This window comes from Scyliorhinus torazame, chromosome 4, assembly GCF_047496885.1.
Source record: "Scyliorhinus torazame isolate Kashiwa2021f chromosome 4, sScyTor2.1, whole genome shotgun sequence".
NCBI lineage: Eukaryota > Metazoa > Chordata > Chondrichthyes > Carcharhiniformes > Scyliorhinidae > Scyliorhinus > Scyliorhinus torazame.
The window spans coordinates 111,382,182-111,405,466 of NC_092710.1; the positions used below are offsets into that span (position 1 = coordinate 111,382,182).

General features: G+C 51.8%; 1 protein-coding gene across 2 annotated transcripts in view; it reads right to left on the reverse strand.

The window, feature by feature from the left end:
- Nucleotides 1-5,516: 5,516 nt before the first annotated feature.
- LOC140410419 (solute carrier family 35 member F3-like) overlaps nt 5,517-23,285 on the reverse strand; it is a 260,016-nt gene continuing 242,247 nt past the window's right edge. For both annotated transcript variants that reach the window (XM_072498491.1, XM_072498490.1), the window contains one exon: nt 5,517-9,990. In XM_072498491.1, coding sequence (XP_072354592.1) covers nt 9,740-9,990 — 251 coding nt within the window. In that variant the 3' untranslated portion in view covers nt 5,517-9,739. The remainder of the gene's footprint in view (nt 9,991-23,285) is intronic.

Below are 23,285 nucleotides of genomic sequence, written 5' to 3' on the forward strand. Positions count from 1 at the left end.
GGAAAAGGCAGGCAATGTTACCAAGACGGGAATAAACGATCCTACGGGTGGCATGAATATGAGATCAACATTTATCGAAGAGTTGTGAGCAGACTGGCTTAATCTCAGACTGCTAACTCCACATAATATCAAGAAAGGCTGAAGGTATAAGACAAGCAAAGGCTGTAACCGTATCCTGGCTGTAGTGCTGAAGACTTGTGTTCCACCGTGCCAAGATTCTCCAACACACTTACAACACTGGCACCTGGTCAAGAAAATGGAAAATTGGTTATAAACAGGCGGTTGCATAAGTTAAAGGTGTACGGCGTTAAGGGCTATGTATTAGCAGGGATAGAGAAGTGGTTAAGTAACAGGAAGCAACAAGTGGGGGTAAATGGGTGTTTTTTTGGTTGGCGATCAGTGGCTAGTGGTGTGCCTCAGGGATCAGTGTTGGGTCCACAATTTACATAGATGATCTGGGGTTGGGGGCCAATTGCAATGTGTCAACGTTCTCAGATGATGCTAAGATGAGTGGTAGAGCCAAGTGTGCAGAGGGATATAGATAGTTTGAGTGGGCAAGGGACTGACAGATGGAGTTCAATGTTGATAAATGTGACGTCATCCATTTTGGTAGGAATAACAGCAAATGGACTATTATTTAAATGGTAAAAAATTGCAGCATGCTGCTGTGCAGAGGGACCTTGGAGTCCTTGTGCACGAATCGCAAAAAGTTGGTTTGCAGGTGCAGCAGTAATTAAGGAATGTTGTCCTTCATTGCTGGAGGGATGGAGTTTAAAAACAGGGAGGTTATGTTGCAGCTCTATAGGGTGCTGGTGAGGCCACACCTTGGATGCTGTGTACAGTTTTGGTCTCACTTGAGAAAGGATGTACTGGCACTGGAGGGGGTGTAGAGGAGATTCATGAGGTTGATTCTGGAGTTGAGCGGATTGGCTTATGAGGAGAGACTGAGTAGGCTGGGACTATATTCACTGAAATTTAGAAGAATGAGGGGGCATCTTATAGAAACATAAAATTATGAAAGGAATAGATAGGATAGAAGCAGGGAGATTGTTTCCACAGGCGGGTGAAATTAGAACTAGGGGGCATAGCCTCAAAGGGGGGAGCAGATTAAGGACTGAATTGAGGAGCAACTTTTTCACCCGGCGGGTTGTGAATTTGTGGAATTCCCTGCCCAGTGAAGCAGTTGAGGCTACCTGGTTGTATGCTTTTAAGGCAAAGATAGATAGGTTTTTGAACTGTAAAGGAATTAAGGGTTATGGTGAGCGAGCGGGGAAGTGGATCTGAGTCCACAAAGATTAGCCATTATCTTCAGTGAAGGAGCAGGCTTGAGGGCCAGATGGCCTACTCATGCTCCTAGTTCTTATGTTCTTCAAGTAGGATTATGGAGATCCTGAGGGAATTTGGCTGATACATTGAACATGGAGAAAAGCAAGACAAATCCAACCTGGCCAATTAATGCCCTATCAGTCTACTTTCAATCATCAGCAAAGTAATGGAAGGGGTCATCAACAGTGCTGTCAAGTGGCACTTACTCAGTAACAACCTGCTCGCCGATGCTCAGTTTATGTGCACCTGACCTCATTACCGCCTTGATTCAACATAGACAAATGAGCTGAACTCGGGTGAGGTGAGAGTGACTTCCCTTGACATTAAGGCTGCATTTACCATATGCCGCATTAATTGAAGTTAATGGGAATCGGTGGAAAACTCTCCACTGCTTCCAGTCATACCTGGCACAAAGAGAGATGATTGTGGTGGTTGGAAATCAATGATCCCAGTCCCAGGACATCACTGCAGGAATTCCCCACGGTAGTGTCCTAGGCCCAACCATCTTCAGCAGCTTCAACAATAACCTTTCTTCATCATGAGGTCAGAAATGCGGATGTTCAGTGATGATTTCACAATGTTCAACACCATTCGCAATTCCTCATACAGAAGTAGTCAGTGTCCATAAACCGCAAGACCAGGACAACATTCAACCTTGGGCTGACAAGTGGCAAACAACATTTGTGTCACATAAGTGCCTGGCAATGACCATCTCCAACAAGAGGGAATCTAATCGTCGCCCCTTGATATTCAATGGCATTATCATTTCTGAATCCCCCACTAACAACATGCTGGGGGGCTACCATTGACCAGAAACTGAACTGGACTAATCATATAAATACCGTGGTTATCAGGGCAGGTCACAGACTGGGACTTCTGTGGTGAGTAACTCACCTCCTGACTCCCCAAATCCTGTCCACCACCTACAAGGCACAAGTCAGGAGTGTGATGGAATACTCTCAACTTGCCTGGATGTGTGCAGCTCACTCAAAACGCTTGCCACCATCCAGGACAAAGCACCTCGCTCGATTGGCACCCCTTTCACAAACACTCACTCCCTACATCACTGATGCACGGCCGCGTGTACCATCTACATGATGCCCTGCAACAGCTCACCAATGCTCCTTCAATGGTACCTTCCAAACAAGCAACCTCTACCACTTGGAAGGACAAAGGCAACAAACACATGGAAACACCATGACCTGCAAATCCTGACTTGAAAATACATCACCGTTCCTTCGTTGTCACTGGGTCCAAAACCTGGAGTAATGTTCCGAACAGGACTGTGGGTGTACCTACACCATATAGACTGTAACAGATCAAGAAGGTGGCTCACCACCACCCACTCCAGGGAAATTAGGGAAAGGCAATAAACGCTGGCCTAGCCAGCAACACCCAAATCCCATGAACAGATATAAAGTGGAAAAATCAATCATTTGTGACATTCCTCCTTCTCCTCCAGGTACCATGCCCTAAGAGCTTGTTGGCAGCCATGGACTTCCATTGGATAGGTCCAAGGTGATGCTTGGCAAAGTACAGCAGTGGTTGGCTGTTGTCTCCTGCAGCCTGCCTGGCCGGGAATCTCTCGCCCCCCTGCCATCACACATATTGGAAAGGCTTACAGCCAGTTTGGCCACACTATGAATGCCCCTCTCACGGCCATCAAGTCCTGAAATGGAGCTTGAACCCAGAGCTTCTAGCCCAGAGATAGGGATGTTGTCCCCTGCGCAACAGTACCTCCTACTTCAGGCCATTATTTATTCTAATAGCTGCTATGTATCTCAACTCCTCGTTTCTTCTATCCAACCTTTATCCAACAATGATCGACTGATAAAAGCAAATTACTGCGGATCCTGAAATCTGAAGCAAAAACAAAATATTGGACAATCTCAGCAGGTCTGACAGCATCTGTGGAGAGAGATGGGAGCGAATGTTCGAGTCTGGATGGCTCTTTCTCAAAGCTAGGAGATCTATTGATTGCAGTTTTGGAAATTTCAGTTGGTTCACACCTCCAGATTTCCATGACACTTTGCGTGTCAGAATGCTTCTTGATATCGCTTGTGAATGGCCTGGATCTAATTCTAAGCTTGAGCCCCCAAGGCCCTGATCACATTGAGTGGAAGAGCAGGCTCGATGGGCCTTATGTTCTACTCCTGCTCCTATTTCTTTCTGATCTTCTGTTCACCTCTGCGTAAACTGATTTAAATTGGCTCCCAATCCAACAAGGTCTTCATTTTGAAATTCTCATCCGGGTTTTTAAATCCCTCCTTGGCGTTTCCCCTCTCTATCTCTGCAAGATCTCTGAACTCCTCCAATCCTGTCCTTTTACCTTTGGTTGCCTTGCCTACAGCTGCCTCGGCCTTAAGCTCTTGAATTCCCTCCCTGAACCTCACATCGCTCCTACTCGAAGGTCCTGTTTAAAAACAAGCTTTTGGTCATCTGTCCTAATATCTTCTTATGTGGTTTCCACAGGGGCTGGTTTAGCACACGGCTAAATCGCTGGCTTTGAAAGCAGGCCAGCAGCACGGTTCAATTCCCGTACCAGCCTCCCCGAACAGGCGCCGGAATGTGGCGACTAGGGGCTTTTCACAGTCATTTCATTTGAAGCCTACTTGTGACAATAAGCGATTTTCATTTAATTTCATTTTGTGTATTGCCTGATAATGCTTCTATTTAAAGGTGCTAGATGAATGCAAGTTGTTGTTGCAGCATCCCAGCATTACACCAGGCCTCCACATCCAAGAGAGAATATACTTGCATTGGACGAGTTATGGCGAAGGTTCACTGGATTGGTCCCTGGGATGAGAGGGTTAGCCCATGAGGAGATGCTGTGTAAATTAGGTCTATATCCTCTGGAGTTAGAAGATTGAGAGGCAATCTCATTGAAACATACAAAATTCTGAAGGGGTTTGACAGGGTAGAAGCAGAGCGATTGATTCTGCTGGTTGGGGTAATCTGAAACAGGAGGGTGGGGGGCTCAGTCTCAGGATAAGGGGATGATCATTTAGGGCTGAGATGAGGAGAAATGACTTCACCTGAAAGGTTGTGAATCTATGGAATTCTCCACCCGAGGGTTGTAGGTGCTCCGTAGTTGAATATATTTAAGGATAGAAAGTTTGGTTCTCTCAGGGAATTTAGGAACACGAGCGGGAAATTAAGTCAAAGTCCATGATAATCCATGATCCTATTGAATGATGGAGCAGGCTCGATGGGCCCAATAATCACACCCTCATTCTCATGGCTCTTTTTGCTGCTGTAATAGTCATCATCGGGCGACAACTTAGCTCGGGCAGAAATCTGTGGAACACTCTCTCAAATGCTGTGGTACTTTGACGAGATTCTTACCCCTTTACATGAAATGTACGACACAGAAAGCAGACTATTCAGCCTGACAGATTTATTTGGGTATTTATATTCCACTCGAGCCTTCGCTCACTTGGATAGAGAGCTGGTTTGTGGTGCTCAGCAAGGCCAACAGCGCAGGTTCAATCCCCGTACCGGATGACGTTATCCATGAAGGCCCTGCCTTCCCAACCTTGCCCCTCGCCTGAGGTGTGGTGACCCTCAGGTTGACCCACCACCAGTCAGCTCTTCCCCTCAAAGGAGAAAACAGCTTATGGTGATCTGGGACTATGGCAACTATACCTTTAACTTCCATCTCACTCTTCCCTCCAATTCCTTTCTCCGTCACGTACTTATCCAGCTTCCTCATCGATGTATCCACGGTAACCACCTCAACTACTCCTGGGGTAGTGAATTCCACATTCTAAAGAGACTTCCCTATTGAATTTATTAGTGACTTCTTAGTGGGGTCTAGTTTTGGTCTCGCCCACAATAGGAAACATCTTCTCCACATCTACCCTGTCAAACCCTTTGGTGATGTTAATAGCCTCCAACAGGTCATCCCGTAACCTTATCTTTTCAAGAGATTGCCATGACCTCTCAGTTCTGGTGGAATCCTTGTGAATCTTTTTTTTTTGCACATTCTCCAGGACCTCTGAGCTTTTTGTAATGTGGAGACAAGAACTATTCACAGTGCTCCCGATGCGCCCTCACCGAGCTTCAATACAAGGTCAACATGACATCTCTGCTTCACGTCTGGTGCTCATCGGGAACGGTTTGAACTCTTCATTCAGTTCGTTGAAGGGTGTGGGAGAAAACATTTTAAAGAAAAAGAGACCGACAAAGACTAAAATTCGTACCGATGTATTTTATTGATTTGTGTTGCAATCTCTTGTAAAATAGACAATCATTTTTCATCTTTACATAGCTAACACAGTTTTGCAGATGAATGAATTCCATCCTTCCCAAATAAAAGTGGCTTTTAAAAAAGTAACACTGTCTCAGGAAGGAAAAACCCTTCGACCCCTCTCTCCCACCTATCCACAGCTTTCCCTGGTTCATTCCGAATAGCCGTGGATTTTGCGGTTTGATTCCTGCGTGAAGCCCATTGAAGGCCAACCACCCATGCCTGAAATCTCTTCCACATACTTACCATCATTATTGTGCAAACATAGACTTTCCTAGCACAGAAGGAGACTATTTGGCCCATCATGTTTGTGCTGTTCTTTGATGGAGCTACCCATGCTCTTAATTAACCTGCCATTTGTTTTTTTTCCTTCTCAATGATTTATAATTCCCTTTTAAAAGTTGTGATTGAGTCTGCTTCCACTGCCCTTTCAAAAGATTCCGAGATCACGACAACCCGCTGCACGAAAAGAAAAATCTCCTCATTTCACCTCCAGTGCTGTTGTGAATGAGATCTCACCCGCTGGTTACTGATCTCCCTGTCTATTTACTCCTCAGAATTCTGTACACCTATTAAAACCCCTCATTCTCCTCTGCTCGAAGGGGTGCAGTCCCAGGCTTCTCCAGTCCAGAAGCATTGGGAACTGGAGATATCAGCACGTGAGGAGAGTTCAGTGTTGTGGAGGGGGAGGATTCTCCTCCAACAGGGACAAAGCTCTGGGAGACTCCCCTCCCTCAGCCCCTCTGTCGCCAGAGTACCCGCTGATGGAGTTTCAGATGAGGGCTGGGAGCCTGGACATTTCCCTTCACTGTGCCTTGCGATATGTGGAGTCATATCGTCAGGGGATGTTTAGGTTGCCAACTGTCCAGGGCTGGCCTGGACACTCCTGGATCGGCGGGACACCCTGCAGCAGACGCAAAACCCCAGAGAAACGCCTATCAAAATGGTCTATTTGCTTCACCCGTTTCCTATGAACACATTCATTCGTGATTAAAAACATTGGGGACGGGGAGAGACATTGGACTGACAGCGCGGGATATTCCCCATTCCGGGAATGAACAGTCTGCCCACTTTCCCATTTGCTGTGGGTAGATGGACATCCTGAGGATGGGCATGTGAGGCAGCCAGTGGCAGGAGAGTGTGTGTGTGTGTGTGTGTGTGTGTGGGGGGGGGGGGAGTGGCGGGAGTTCCTGTGAGGAAATCTCTCCCACCCAGAAATGGTGACCCCGGGGCTGGCAGTGAGATCCATGCACGTACTGATCGTGTTTTATACCCGAACAACATGCTGTATTTCCAGTCACCACTAGATTGTTTTTAAAAAAAACATAGACACATTTAGTTAGATTATGTTGAATGACACATGCAAACTCTACTTCAAACTGCTTTTGTCTTCTGTCAGTAGAAAATTGAAAGACACGACAGACTGACTGCCAAGTACCACTGCTCAGGTGTGATGGTCAAAGACGTGGTAGTCCTCGCAGTGCTTAACACCAATGTTTTATTTCATAAGGTGTTAACGTCTTTGTTGAGAATAAAAAGATCACAAGTCAGTAGGTCACCACAGAAGATTGGTTGGATTGGCAGAGAGATTCACTTTTAGGAAAGGTGCCAGCCGTGGCTCAGTGGGTAACAGTCTCCGCCGCACCGCTGAGTCACAAAGTCATGAATCCAAACCTCCTCTGGAGCCTTGGCCACAATATCCCGCCTGACACTCCCATCGCAGTGCATAGGGAGTGCTGCACTGTCCAAGGCGCCACCTGCTAAAACAGAATTCCAAATGCTTCTTCTAATGGTGCCTTGAGATCGGAAAGGGCATTAGGAACTTCGGTATAACCCCCACCCCCCCCAAATCCGGAAGATGGCTCAATCCTCCTATAGCGCGGTCATCCTCAGGAGTGGGCCCAAACCATTTTCAGCGGGTGAACAAATTTTGGATGCCAAATAGCCACTCCTCACTGTGTAGGAAAGTGGCCAGGTGGAGCGGATGGGGGGCAGAGTATCCCAATGTGGGAGAGTGGGACTGACAGCAGGATGAACTGATACCAATGGGGAGGGGCTGCGGGGTGGGCAGGAAGGAGGACTGGCCACACTATCCTGCCCCACCTGGCTCCAATACATAGTGTTGAAAAAATAAATGGCCCCTTTCAACGACCGCCTACAAGAGCCGCACACTGCGTGGTACAAGAAGGCAGGCAAAATGGGGGCGATTCTCCCAAATGGAGGCCAAGTGTTCACGACGCCGCGAACCGGGCCCGGGTACAATCGATTCTGTCCCCTACAGGGGGCCAGCACAGCACTGGAGCGGTTCACACCGCTCCATCCACCCTTCCCAGTGCAAAATGGGCGCCGCGCCAACCCGCGCATGCGTGGGGGACTTCTTCTGCACGCCGGCCCCAACTCAACATGGCGTCGGTGTTTAGGGGCCGGCTGCGCAGGAAAGTAGGCCCCGGGGTGTGGGGGGGGGGGGGATGAGAGAGGCCGGCCTGCCGATTAGTGGGCCCCGATCGCGGGCCAGACCCCGGGGACGGAGCCCCCCTCCCCTCCCCCACAGGCCGCCCACCAACCGTTCGCGCAGAGTTCCCACCGGCAGCGACCAGGGGTGAACGGAGCCGGCGGGACTCTGTCGTATCCGCGTGGCCCATCAGGGACGGAGAATCGGCGGCCCCGCCGATTCCAGCGGCCGGCACCGCGCCAACTGCGCCAGCGCAAATGACGCCGATTCTCCGCACCTGCCAGCTTCAGGGCGTCGTGGCACGGTTGCGGCGATTCTCTGGTCCGGCGCGGGCCTCGGAGAATCGCCCCCAATGTGTGCAGAACCTTAATTTGCATATTGAAAAGATCTCCATAGCTGATAGAGGGGTGCATTTGCAGACTGGTCTGTAAATAAAATCAGACAGGAATTGTGTGCCTGTAGGGGGTTTGGGGGGGGGGGGGGGGGGTGGTAGGGATGGAGATCTCTCCCCTGTCAACAGGCCATGGCTGGCAGATAATGTCCTCTGAAAATTGCTCCCATCAATATCTCTGTCACAGATCAAAGGTCACAATTCCCATTGCATCTGCCTTTACTACTGACAACCCCGTCGAGTTACCCTTTAGATACACCATCTTTAAACTCTAAATTCTCTACCAGTAGACAAAAAAATTAAATATTATGCAGTCCTTAAAAGGACTGCTCACGCTAGCCCTTATAATTGAATTGACAGTGCTGGGTCAAGAGAATAAAGAGTTTAAACATTTGGGGGGTGGATTACACCAGTCAACATTCAGCGAACCACGTGTTGGGAATGCTATTGGAATTCCCAGGATCTAACATAGAAGATGATGTCAGGCAGATGATGAAAGAGTGGTATTAAATTCTTTGTAAAATCTACCTGAACCGCGTTCTGTCATTAAAAAAAAAAGCCTTGCCCATGCAGGTGGTCACCAAGACATAAATGGCACTGTCCCCCTCTCCCACCAACATCTCTGTACATTTGTCATTGGAAATGGCGGGCATGTGGGCGGAGCTGAGATGACACCGCTAGGAAATGGCGGGCATGAGGGCGGAGCTGAGATGACACCGCTAGGAAATGGCGGGCATGTGGGCGGAGCTGAGATGACACCGCTAGGAAATGGCGGGCATGTGGGCGGAGCTGAGATGACACCGCTAGGAAATGGCGGGCATGTGGGCGGAGCTGAGATGACACCGCTAGGAAATGGCGGGCATGTGGGCGGAGCTGAGATGACACCGCTAGGAAATGGCGGGCATGTGGGCGGAGCTGAGATGACACCGCACCCAAGGGAAGTGGAAAATCGGGTAAGGTTTAAAATGGGAAGTCAGTTTGTCATCGCTCGCCCCATGCTGAGGTTAATTCACACACCCCTCCCCCCGCCCCTTCCAGCCTCCTGGCCGGTACCTGTGCGACAACGAAAACTAACCAGAAGGCGGGCTGGTTCTTTGAAAGACCCCCCCGTCCCCTGTCCCCATCCCTTCAGTGGCCACCAGACCATAAACCTGTGGGCCCAAAAAGTACAAGCAATTAGACAATATGGTCAACCCCATAGAAATATCCCTACGAAATAGGCACCCATATGCAATATGAGCTAATTGTGTGTTCCTGCCTTATATCAGAAAGTGTCTTTTTTAAAACCTCTTGTGATTTAGAGTTTGCTGGGCTCTGTCCACTAGAATGAGTGTGCGAAGGTTGCCGTGGAGGTTCGCGAGCCCTTGTTGCGGCTTTGTCCTGTGAAGCCCGGCTCCCCACGCTCCTCGACAGCCTCCTCCTTCTTGCTGACTTTGAAGCGGGAGATGAACTCCACGGCCAGTCTGTCCCATTCCTCCGGCAGCAGCAGCAGCAGAAAGCCCAGGCAGATGATCAGGATGGCAACGACTCGCACGCTGTTGAACACAATGTCGCTGGAATATGCTTCAGCAACTGTGTGGGGGGTGGGGGGGGGGGCAGAGAACCAACAAGCAATGTTAAGATCTGGCTTTAGGCTATCATTCATTCTCAGGCCTCCCATCTATTGCTCTCCAGGTCCCTAACCAAGATGGCGGCGGAGGGTGGTGTCTCTCTACGAGCTCTCTCACACAGATCCTCTTTTTAGATCTCCTATAACCGTACTAATCTCTTACCTTGTGTTGCCCTATTAGGTACTTTCTTCCATGTACAAAATGATATGTTTGAGCTGCACTTAGAACGATACTTTTCACTGCCCCTCGGTACACGTGACAATAAACAAATCCAATCCATGAGAAGGTGCTGTTGGGCCTTCTTCTTGATCCGAGCGAGCGGCTCGTCAGGCCCAGTCAACCATTTTTGTGGGTAAGGGTGGCAGATTTCCATTGCTTGAGGCACCAGGCGGCTCCCTCTCAGTGCCCATGAGGTTTCAAGGGGTCTTGGTGACATAGCCCTCTGCACAGCGCCATCACTGACTGGCAGTGATGCCCTTATGGGAATACGGAACTGTGGAAAAAGAGCTCAGTGGAGCCAATAAGGACTGAGGCTGAGTCAGCAGTATCTCAACCTGTGACAGTGTGACAGCCTGAGTTCAGGTTGCCCTGGATACAGCGTGTCCATAGATTTGCAGAGAGTGGTCGGCACTTCCCACCCTGACCCCGGTGGATGGGAAACCAGTGCAGCCAAACCATGTTAAATATGGCATGGTTGATGTAAATAGTCGAGGACTCCGGGTCTGTACTCGTTGGAGTTTAGAAGGATGAGGGGGGGGATCTTATTGAAACTTACAGGATTCTGCGAGGCCTGGATAGAGTGGACGTGGGGAGGATGTTGTAGGAAAAACTAGAACCAGAGGACACAATCCCAGATTAAAGGGACGATCCTTTAAAACAGCGAGGAGGAGGAATTTCTTCAGCCAGAGGGTGGTGAATCTGTGGAACTCTTGCCGCAGAAGGCTGTGGAGGCCAAATTACTGAGTGTCTTTAAGACAGAGATAGATAGGTTCTTGATTAATAAGAGGATCAGTAGTTATTGGCGAAGGCAGAAGAATGGGGATGAGAAAAATATCAGCCATCATTGAATGGTGGAGCAGTCGATGGGCCGAGTGGCCTAATTCTGCTTCTGTGTCTTATGGTCTTATGACAACATGGACTTAGATATACTGGGTAAAGTGTTGGCCCTGCCCAAGATATTCACTGCAGCTAAAATCCAGGCACTGTTACAGAGCCCGGGACGTACAACAAGAGGCAAAACAGGCCGGTTGTAACCTCTGTTTGAAATGCCTGACTGAACGTGTGGGAATTGATTGAGCTGCTGGGAATTAATCATACTGTAAGAGGCGAAAGGATCACTGTCAGGCTGACCCCAACCTCGGGCTCAATGCAATTTATTGTATCATTTTCAGCTTCTGCCATCACTTAACCTGGATTTATTAGCTATTGGAAATCAAACTGAATTAATACTGAAATATGTCTCGAGTGACTGTGGCAGAAGCAGCAATGATTGTGCTGCTGTAAAGCAGCCAGCCATCTTATACCATGACTCGATATTCTGCATGGTCCAGTTTACAAACTTCCCAGTCATTCAAACCGAACAATCACTTACTGGAATTTTTCTTCACCTTTAAAAATGATTTGGTTTTTTTTCTTGCCTTCATTGGCCGGGGCATTGAGTATAAGAATTGGCAAGTCATGTTGCAGCTGTATAGAACCTTAGTTAGGCCACACTTGGAGTATAGTGTTCAATTCTGGTCGCCACACTACCAGAAGGATGTGGAGGCTTTAGAGCGGGTGCAGAAGAGATTTACCAGAATGTTGCCTGGTATGGAGGGCATAAGCTATGAGGAGCGATTGAATAAACTCGGTTTGTTCTCACTGGAACGAAGGAGGTTGAGGGGCGACCTGATAGAGGTATACAAAATTATGAGGGGCATAGACAGAGTGGATAGTCAGAGGCTTTTCCCCAGGGTAGAGGGGTCAATTACTAGGGGGCATAGGTTTAAGGTGAGAGGGGCAAGGTTTAGAGTAGATGTACGAGGCAAGTTTTTTACGCAGAGGGTAGTGGGTACCTGGAACTCGCTACCGGAGGAGGTAGTGGAAGCAGGGACGATAGGGACATTTAAGGGGCATCTTGACAAATATATGAATAGGATGGGAATAGAAGGATACGGACCCAGGAAGTGTAGAAGATTGTAGTTTAGTCGGGCAGTATGGTCGGCACGGGCTTGGAGGGCCGAAGGGCCTGTTCCTGTGCTGTACATTTCTTTGTTCTTTGGCTTTTGTTGAATTGTGTGTGTGTGTGTGTTTTTGGAAGCACCTAAGCTCTTTAAGATTTTACAATTCCTCAAAACAGTTTCCCAATCCCAAGCTCAGATGTTTCCTGGTTAGAGGGCCAGAATTGTTGTACAGCGTGTCCACCGAACACTATGGAAAAACATACCAGTCTGATTAATCTGATTCAGTACCAACAATATCTGTTTGCTTTTTAATTCATTCTTTTATGGGGCGTGGGCATCAATGGCTTGTCAGCATTTGTTACCCATTCCTAATTGCCCTTGATGGCTAGGCCATTTCAGAGAGTTTAAAATTTTTTTATTTATTTTTAAAAATTAGTGTACCCAATTCATTGTTTCCAATTAAGGGTCAATTTAGCGTGGCCAATCCACCTCCCCTGCACATCTTTGGGTTGTGGGAGTGAAACCCACGCAAACACGGGGAGAATGTGCAAACTCCACACGGACAGTGACCCAGAGCCAGGATCGAACCTGGGACCTCGACACCGTGAGGCAGCAGTGCTAACCACTGCACCGCCTTGCTGTTGTTCCATTTCAGAGAGTTAAGAGTCAGCCACATTGCCGTGGGTCTGGAATCACATTTTGGCCAGTAGACAACATGTCAAAGTCATTATTCATTCCAGAACAATATCTTCTTTTTAATTATACAATTGCTCAATACCAAACTTTGCATTAATCAGCTGTACTAAATGGAGGAATAACTTCCCCGGAGCATTAACACCCTGACACATCGCTGTCTTCCAAACCCAGACACATCGCTGAGTCCCAAACCCAGACACATCGCTGTCTCCCAAACCCAGACACATCGCTCTCTCCCAAACCCAGACACATCGCTGTCTCCCAAACCCAGACACATTGCTGACTCCCGTAGCCGGATCCCCCCATTGTCTCCCAAACCCGGAGCCCCCACTATCTCCCATACCCGGAGCCCTCACTGTCTCCCAAACCCGGACCGCCACTATCTCCCATACCCGGAGCCCACACTGTCTGCCATACCCGGGGCCCTCACTGTCTCCCATATCCGGAGCCCTCACTGTCTCCCAAACCCGGAGCCCCCACTATCTCCCATACCCGGGGCCCTCGCTGTCTCCCATACCCGGAGCCGTCGCTGTCTCCCATACCCGGGGCCCTCACTGTCTCCCAAACCCGGAGCCCTCACTGTCTCCCAAACCCGGAGCCCCCACTATCTCCCATACCCGGGGCCCTCACTGTCTCCCATACCCGGAGCCCTCGCTGTCTCCCATACCCAGAGCCCTCGCTGTCTCCCACACCCGGGGCCCTCACTGTCTCCCATACCCGGGGCCCTCACTGTCTCCCATACCCGGGGCCCTCACTGTCTCCCATACCCGGAACCCTCACTGTCTCCCATACCCGGGGCCCTCACTGTCTCCCATATCCGGAGCCCTCACTGTCTCCCATACCCGGGGCCCTCACTGTCTCCCATACCCGGAGTCCTCACTGTCTCCCATACCTGGAGCCACCACTGTCTCCCATACTCGGAGCCCTCACTGTCTCCCATATCTGGAGCCCTCGCTGTCTCCCATACCTGGAACCCTCACTGTCTCCCATACCCGTAGCCCTCACTGTCTCCCATACCCGGAGCCCCCACTGTCTCCCATACCCGGGGCCCTCACTGTCTCCCATACCCGGAGCCCTCACTGTCTCCCATACCCGGGGCCCTCACTGTCTCCCATACCCGGAGTCCTCACTGTCTCCCATATCCGGAGCCCTCGCTGTCTCCCATACCTGGAACCCTCACTGTCTCCCATACCCGTAGCCCTCACTGTCTCCCATACCCGGAGCCCCCACTGTCTCCCATACCCGGGGCCCTCACTGTCTCCCATATCCGGAGCCCTCACTGTCTCCCATACCCGGGGCCCTCACTGTCTCCCATACCCGGAGTCCTCACTGTCTCCCATATCCGGAGCCCTCACTGTCTCCCATATCTGGAGCCCTCGCTGTCCCCCATACCCGGAGCCCTCACTGTCTCCCACACCCGGAGCCCTCACTGTCTCCCATACCCGGAGCCCTCACTGTCTCCCATACCCGGAGCCCTCACTGTCTCCCATACCCGGAGCCCTCACTGTCTCCTATACCCGGGGCCCTCACTGTCTCTCATACCCGGAGCCCTCACTGTCTCCCATACCCGGAGTCCTCACTGTCTCCCATACCCGGAGCCCTCACTGTCTCCCACACCCGGAGCCCTCACTGTCTCCCACACCCGGAGTCCTCACTGTCTCCCATACCCGGAGTCCTCACTGTCTCCCATACCCGGAGCCCTCACTGTCTCCCATACCCGGAGCCCTCACTGTCTCCTATACCCGGGGCCCTCACTGTCTCTCATACCCGGAGCCCTCACTGTCTCCCATACCCGGAGCACTCACTGTCTCCCATACCCGGAGCCCTCACTGTCTCCCATACCCGGAGCCCTCACTGTCTCCCATACCCAGAGCCCTCACTGTCTCCCATACCCAGAGCCCTCACTGTCTCCCATACCCGGAGTCCTCACTGTCTCCCATACCCGGAGCCCTCACTGTCTCCCATACCCGGAGCCCTCACTGTCTCCCACACCCAGAGTCCTCGCTGTCTCCCACACCCAGAGTCCTCACTGTCTCCCATACCCGGGGCATGGAGCCCCCACTGTCTCCCACACCCGGAGCCCTCACTGTCTCCCATACCCGGAGCCCTCACTGTCTCCCATACCCGGAGCCCTAAATGTCTCCCACACCCGGAGCCCTCACTGTCTCCCATACCCGGAGCCCTCACTGTCTCCCATACCCGGAGCCCTAAATGTCTCCCATACCCGGAGCCCTCACTGTCTCCCATACCCGGGGCCCTCACTGTCTCCCAAACCCGTAGCCCTCACTGTCTCCCATACCCGGAGCCCTCACTGTCTCCCATACCCGGAGCCCTCACTGTCTCCCATACCCGGAGCCCTCGCTGTCTCCCATACCCGGAGCCCTCACTGTCTCCCATACCCGGGGCCCTCACTGTCCCCCATACCCGGGGCCCTCACTGTCTCCCATACCCAGAGCCCTCACTGTCTCCCATACCCAGAGCCCTCACTGTCTCCCATACCCGGAGCCCTCTCCGTCTCCCATACCCGGAGCCCTCACTGTCTCCCATACCGGAGCCCTCACTGTCTCCCATACCCAGAGCCCTCACTGTCTCCCATATCCGGAGCCCTCCCTGTCTCCCATACCCGGAGCCCTCACTGTCTCCCATATCCGGAGCCCTCACTGTCTCCCATACCCAGAGCCCTCACTGTCTCCCATATCCGGAGCCCTCACTGTCTCCCATACCCGGAGCCCTCACTGTCTCCCATACCCAGAGCCCCCACTGACTCCCATACCCGGAGCCCTCTCCGTCTCCCATACCCGGAGCCCTCACTGTCTCCCATACCCAGAGCCCCCACTGACTCCCATACCCGGAGCCCTCTCCGTCTCCCATACCCGGGGCCCCCACTGTCTCCCATACCCGGGGCCCTCACTGTCTCCCATACCCGGAGCCCTCACTGTCTCCCATACCCAGAGCCCTCACTGTCTCCCATACCCGGAGCCCTCTCCGTCTCCCATACCCAGAGCCCTCACTGTCTCCCATACCCGGAGCCCTCACTGTCTCCCATATCCGGAGCCCTCACTGTCTCCCATACCCGGAGCCCTCTCCGTCTCCCATACCCAGAGCCCTCACTGTCTCCCATACCCAGAGCCCTCACTGTCTCCCATATCCGGAGCCCTCCCTGTCTCCCATACCCGGAGCCCTCACTGTCTCCCATATCCGGAGCCCTCACTGTCTCCCATACCCAGAGCCCTCACTGTCTCCCATATCCGGAGCCCTCACTGTCTCCCATACCCGGAGCCCTCACTGTCTCCCATACCCAGAGCCCCCACTGACTCCCATACCCGGAGCCCTCTCCGTCTCCCATACCCAGAGCCCTCACTGTCTCCCATACCCGGAGCCCACACTGTCTCCCATACCCAGAGCCCTCACTGTCTCCCATACCCGGAGCCCTCTCCGTCTCCCATACCCAGAGCCCTCACTGTCTCCCATACCCGGAGCCCTCACTGTCTCCCATATCCGGAGCCCTCACTGTCTCCCATACCCGGAGCCCGGAGCCCTCGCTGTCTCCCATACCCGGAGCCCTCTCCGTCTCCCATACCCAGAGCCCTCACTGTCTCCCATACCCGGAGCCCTCACTGTCTCCCATACCCGGAGCCCTCACTGTCTCCCATACCCAGAGCCCCCACTGACTCCCATACCCGGAGCCCTCACTGTCTCCCATACCCAGAGCCCTCACTGTCTCCCATATCCGGAGCCCTCACTGTCTCCCATACCCGGAGCCCTCACTGTCTCCCATACCCAGAGCCCCCACTGACTCCCATACCCGGAGCCCTCACTGTCTCCCATACCCGGAGCCCCCACTGACTCCCATACCCGGAGCCCCCACTGTCTCCCATACCCGGAGACCCCGATGTTTAAGTACTCCTCTCAGTTTGTTTCTGAGGGCTGTTCTGCCACTCCCTCTTGGGTATTACTGACGGTGGGAAAGTCGGATCGATTTTGCAGGATGTCCCTCCGCCCTGGCCTTCATCTCAGGGAGTTCCCATTCCCTCTGACTGAGGACCAAAATAGTTTGTCTGAATATTTTTTCAGCTACAAGCTCTGGGTTTGTTGCTTCGATGTTTCAGGATCCAGAGGCCTCTCTTGGTTGAAATTTCTGTCCCGTTGCCCATTGCTAACTCAAACAGAATTGGTCGGTTCGTGCCATCCAGAAATACACAGTGGGCAAGGATTGGTCCAGAGGAGCTTTGGGACAGAAGGGGATTAAAACAAACACGCAGTCATGGAGTAAGGTTTTAGTATTGGCTCTGAAGAGTGTAAAATAGATTTTAAAATAGTTTGCCTAAAAGGTTGAAGGCTGACTTCCGGTGGCGGCTTGACTGCTGAAGTGTTCCCCGACTGGAAGGGAACATTCCTGCCTGGTGATTGTCGCACGATGTCCGTTCATTCGTTGTCGCAGCGTCTGCATGGTCTCGCCAATGTACCACGCTTCGGGACATCCTTTACTGCAACCTATGAGGTAGACAACGTTGGCCGAGTCGCACGAGTATGTACCGTGTACCTGGTGGGTGGTGTTCTCACGTGTAATGGTGGTACCCATGTCGATGATCTGACACGTCTTGCAGAGATTGCCATGGCAGGGTTGTGTGCTGTCATGGTCACTGTTCTGAAGGCTGGGTAGTTTGCTGCAAACAATGGTTTGTTTGAGGTGCCCGGTTGTTTGAAAGCAAGTAGTGGCGGTGTGGGGATGACCTTGGCAAGATGTTCATCTTCATCGATGACGTGTTGAAGGCTGCGAAGAAGATGTCATAGTTTCTCCGCTCCGGGAAAGTACTGGACGACGAAGGGTACCCTGTCGGTGGGATGGAACTTATTGATGTCATCGTGTAGTCGTTTCAGTGATTCTTCGCCGTGGGTCCAAAGGAAAAAAATGTCATCGATATATCTGGTGTATAACGTCGGTTGAAGGTCCTGTGCGGTGAGGAGGTTTTGTTCAAACTTGTGCATGAAGATGTTGGCATATTGAGGTGCGAATTTGGTCCCCATGGCTGTTCCGTGCGTCTGGATGAAGAACTTGTTGTCGAAGGTGAAGACGTTGTGATCCAGAATGAAGCGGATGAGTTGCAGAATTGCGTCTGGAGATTGGCAGTTGTCGGTGTTGAGTACTGAGGCTGTTGCAGCAATGCCGTCGTCATGGGGGGTGCTGGTGTAGAGTGTCGAGACGTCCATTGTGACGAGGAATGTTCCTGGTTCAACTGGTCCATGGGTGCTGAGTTTCTGTAGGAAGTCCGTCGTGTCGCGACAGAAGCTGGGCGTACCTTGTACGATGGGTTTCAAGATGCCCTCGATGTAGCCAGAGAGTTCTCACATTGCCTGAAACGATAGGACGGCCTGGTGTTGGCCTTGTGTATTTTCAGGAGGCAGTAGAGATCTCTAACGCGGGGAGTACGTGGGATGAGAGCACGTAGGGTGCTCTGAAGGTCTGGATCCAAGGTCTCGATCAGTCTGTTGAGTTGGCGGATGTGTTCCTTGGTCGGATCTGCGGGTAACTATCTGTAGTGTTCCTGGTTGTTCAGTTGTCGGTATACTTCTTTGCAGTAGTCCGTTCTGTTCAGTACGACAGTGGCCCCTCCTTTGTCTGCTGGTTTGATGACGATGTTGCGATTTGTCTTGAGCGCGCGGATGGCATTGCGTTGTGCTTGGGAGACGTTCGGGGCGGTCTTGTGAATGCGACTGATGAATCTGCATTGACGCGACTCCTGATGGCTTGAGCATACATGTCGAGTCAAGGGCAGCGGCCTTCCGGAGGGGTCCAATTCGACTCGTTCCTCTTCGGTTGCCGCACCGCAGATCTCTCGGTCTGCTATTCCGGTTCATTGGTAGTTCATTGGTGCGACAATCACCAGGCAGGAATGTTCCCTTTCAGTCGGGGAACACTTCAGCAGTCAAGGGCATTCAGCCTCTGATCGCCCGGTAAGCGTTCTCCAAGGCGGCCTTCAGGACGCGCGACAATGCAGAATCGCCGAACAGAAACTTATAGCCAAGTTCCGCACACATGAGTGCGGCCTCAACCGGGACCTGGGATTCATATCGCATTCCATCCATCCCCCACCATCTGGCCTGGGCTTGAGAAATCCTACCAACTGTCCTGGCTTGAGATAATTCACACCTCTTAAACCTGGGGTTACCCCTATCTCTGGATCTGTAAACACTTAATTAACTGCAAATGCTCGCATTCTAAGCATTGCCTTGCATCTTTGAATTTGTCCATATATATGTTTCTGGAACATACCTCTTCATTCACTTGAGGAAGGAGCAGCGCTCCGAAAGCTAGTGTTTCAAACAAACCTGTTGGACTTTAACCTGGTGTTGTAAGACTTCTTACTGTGCTCACCCCAGTCCTACGCCGGCATCTCCACATCATCCCTGAATGCAGTGAGGGATCGGATGCGAGGGCTTATGTGACGGATATGTTGGAGAAGTTCCCTCGGCCCCTGGAAGAGCAGCACGCTAGCATAGTGGTTAGCACAATTGCTTCACAGCTCCAGGGTCCCAAGTTCGATTCCCGGCTTGGTTCACTGTCTGTGTGGAGTCTGCATGTTCTCCCCGTGTCTGCGTGGGTTTCCCCCGGGTGCTCCGGTTTCCTCCCACAGTCCAAAGATGTGCAGGTTAGGTGGATTGGCCATGATAAATTGCCCTTCATGTCCAAAATTGCCCTTAGTGTTGGGTGGGGTTACTGGGTTATGGGGATAGGGTGGAGGTGTTGACCTTGGGTAGGGTGCTCTTTCCAAGAGCCGGTGCAGACTCGATGGGCCGATAGGCCTCCTTCTGCACTGTAAATTCTATGATCTGAGTGGATAGAACGCACAGAGCCCTCGTGAAGAAGCTCCGAGTGAAGGAGCCGCCGAGAGTGATGGTGGTACGCTTTCATCGATTCCTGGACAAGGCACACGTTCTGCGGTGGGCCAAGAAGGAACGGAGCAGCAAGTGGGAGAATTGTGAGCTGCGCATTTATCAGGACCTGGACGCGGATCTAGCCAAGAGGCGAGCTGGGTTTAATCGGGCAAAAACGGCCCTCTTTAAGAAGGGGGTAAAGTTTGGGATGTTGTACCCAGCCCATCTGTGGGTCACACATGAGGAAGGGACTTCTACTTCGAAACACCAGACGAAGTATCGACTTTGATTAAAGAAAACAGGCTGGAGGCGAATTAAAAGACACTGAAGTTTTGGAGAGTACAGTGGTGGTGATTTGTTGTGCTGGGCTGTACAAGTATAAGTAGTGTTATGTGCAATAAGGGCCTGTTTTGATGGCTAACGGTAACTTTGTCTTGCAGGGAGCTGGTTAGAGGGGGGATGGTCTTTGAGGTTGGTTCTGTTTTTTGGGTGTTTCTTTTTCTAAAGTGGCTGTTTCTTCACTGTATTTTCTGATGTTTGTTTACTGGGGAATGTGATGCTTTTAATATGTTTGACCAAGTGGGGGGAGAGAACAATGGGGAGACAGACTGCTTGGTGCCGGGGCGGGCGCTATCAAGTCAGCATGGGTCAGCTGACTCACGGAAGCACAGTGGGGGGTGAGTAAGTGTTAAGCTGGAGCTTGACTTGGGGGATTGGGTTTCTAGTGTTGTTGCTGGGGGTGGGGGGAGCTGCTTTGCTGACAGGGGAGGAACTGTTACTAGGGGACAACTGGGAGGTTGGGAACGGCGAATGCCTGAGGGGAGGCTCGAGGAGGCGGCGAGCTAGAGGCTGGCCTAAAAAGGGTGATGGCTAGTCGGCAGGGGGGGGGGCGGGGGGGAGCAGGAAGCCCCCCGACCAGGCTGATTACATGGAATGTTAGAGGGTTGAAAGGGCCGGTCAAGAGGGCTCACGTGTTTGCGCATCTGAGGGGGCTGAAGGCGGACGTGGCAATGTTACAAGAAACACACCTAAAGGTTACAGATCAGACGAGATTGAGGAAGGGGTGGGTTAACCAAGTGTTCCACTCAGGACTGGACTCAAAGGCCAGGGAGGTAGCGATCTTGATCAACAAACAAGTGGCACTCGAGTCAGGAAGAATCGTGTCAGACACGGGGGCAGATACATAATGGTGAGTGGGAAGCTGGAGGGGGTGCGGGTGGTACTCGTGAAGATATATGCTCCGAATTGGGACGATGTGGAATTTATGAGGCGGGTTTTAGGTAAGATCCCAGACTTAAAGTCACATAACCTGACCATGGGAGGAGATTTTAACACAGTCATTGATCCGGAATTGGACCGGTCAAAATTCAGGACAGGGAGGAGGCCAGTCGCGGCAAAGGAATTGGAGGGGTTTATTGAACAGATGGGGGGAGTAGACCCATGGAGGTTTGCACGGCCAAGGGCGAAGGAGTTTTCTTTTTTCTCACATGTCCACAAGTATACTCTCGCATCAAAGTTTTTGTTCTGAGCAGGGCGCTAAAACCGGGGGTGGTGGATACCGAGTGCTCGTCAATTGCAGTGTCGGATCATGCCCCACATTGGGTGGATCCATGGTTAATGTGGAGAGAGGGCAACCCTCGCTGTGGAGGCTGGATGTGGGGTTGTTAGTGGACGAGGCGGTCTGTGGGCGGGTTAACAAGTCCATCCAGAACTACCTGGAAACAAATGATACGGGGGAGGTCTCTGCAGCGACGGTCTGGGACGCTTTGAAGGCAGTGGTCAGAGGGGAACTAATCTCGATACAGGCCCACAGAGAAATGGCAGAACGGGCTGAGAGGGATAGGTTAGTGGAGGAGATATTCCAGGTGGATAGGAGATACTCAGAGGCCCCAGACGCGGGGCTATTGAGGGAGCGGCGGAGGTTACAGGTGGAGTTTGGGCTGTTGAAAACAGGGAAAGCGGTGGAACAGTTGATGAAGGCAAGGGGGGCGATTTAGGAGTACGGGGAAAAGACAAGCAGAATGTCAGCGCACCAGCTCAGAAAAAGGGAGGCGCCCAGGGTGATAGGTAAAGCAAAGAGTGGAGGCGTGAATACTGTCCTGGACCCAGCGGGGGTGAACGAGGTGTTTAAGGACTTTTATCGTAAATTATATGAGTCAGAACCCCCGGCTGGGGTGGAGGGGATGAGGCAATTTCTGGATCAGTTGAGGTTCCCGAGGGTGGAGGAGGATCTGGTGGAGGGGCTGGGAGCCCCAATTGAGATTGAGGAAATAATCAAGGGGTTGGAGGGCATGCAGTCGGGCAAGGCTCCAGGGCCTGACGGCTACCCGGTGGAATTCTATAAGACGTTTTCAGAGATATTGAGCCCACTGCTGGTGAGGACATTTAATGAAGTAACAGAGAAGGGAGTCCTCCCCCCAACAATGTCGCAGGCCTTGATTTCATTGATCCTGAAGCGGGAGAAGGATCCGGAGCAATGCGGGTCATTCAGGCCGATTTCTCTACTGAATGTGGACGCCAAACTGCTGGCTAAGATACTGGCCACAAGGATAGAGGACTGTGTCCCGGGAGTGATAGGGGAAGACCAGACGGGATTTGTAAAGGGCAGGCAACACAAGGCCAATGTCCAAAGGCTTTTGAATGTTATTATGATGCCCTCAGAAGGAGGGGAGATGGAGGTGGTGGTGCGGGTGGATGCGGAGAAGATTTTTGATGGGGTGGAGTGGGATTACCTGTGGGAGGCTCTGGGAAGGTTTGGGTTTGGAGAGGGCTTTATTGACTGGGTGCGGTTGCTCTATCAGGCACCAGTAGCGAGTGTGCGTACGAACCGGCTGAGGTCGGGATACTTTAAACTACACCGAGGGACGAGGCAAGGGTGCCCCCTCTCCCCGTTACTGTTTGCTCTGGCCATAGAGCCATTGGTCATGGCGTTAAGAGCCTCTAGGAACTGGAAAGGGCTGGTTCAGGGGGGTGGGGGGGGCGGGGTTGGAGCACCGGGTCTCTCTTTACACAGATGACCTGTTCTCTTACATTTCGGACCCGTTGGAGGGGATGGGGGAAGTAATGCGAACCCTGGGGGAATTTGGCAATTTTTCGGTGTATAAATTGAACATGGGGAATAGCGAGATGCTCGCGATCCAGGCAAGAGGACAGGAGAAGAGACTGGGAGAGCTGCCGCTTAGAATGGTGGGAAAGAGCTTTCGGTATCTGGGAATGCAGGTGGCCCGGAAATGGGAGGTACTACACAAGTTAAACCTATCCCGGTTGGTAGAACAAATGGAAGGGGACTTTAAGAGATGGGACATGCTCCCGCTATCACTGGCGGGGAGGGTACAGACCGTGAAAATGACGGTCCTCCCCAGATTTCTGTTTGTCTTTCAGTGCCTCCCATCATCATCCCGAGGGCCTTTTTCAAGCGGGTGAATAAGGTTATTTTGGGCTTTGTGGGCGGGTAAAACCCCACGAGTGAAGAAAGTGTTACTGGAGCGCAGTCAGGGAGGAGGGTGGGTTGGCGCTGCCGAAC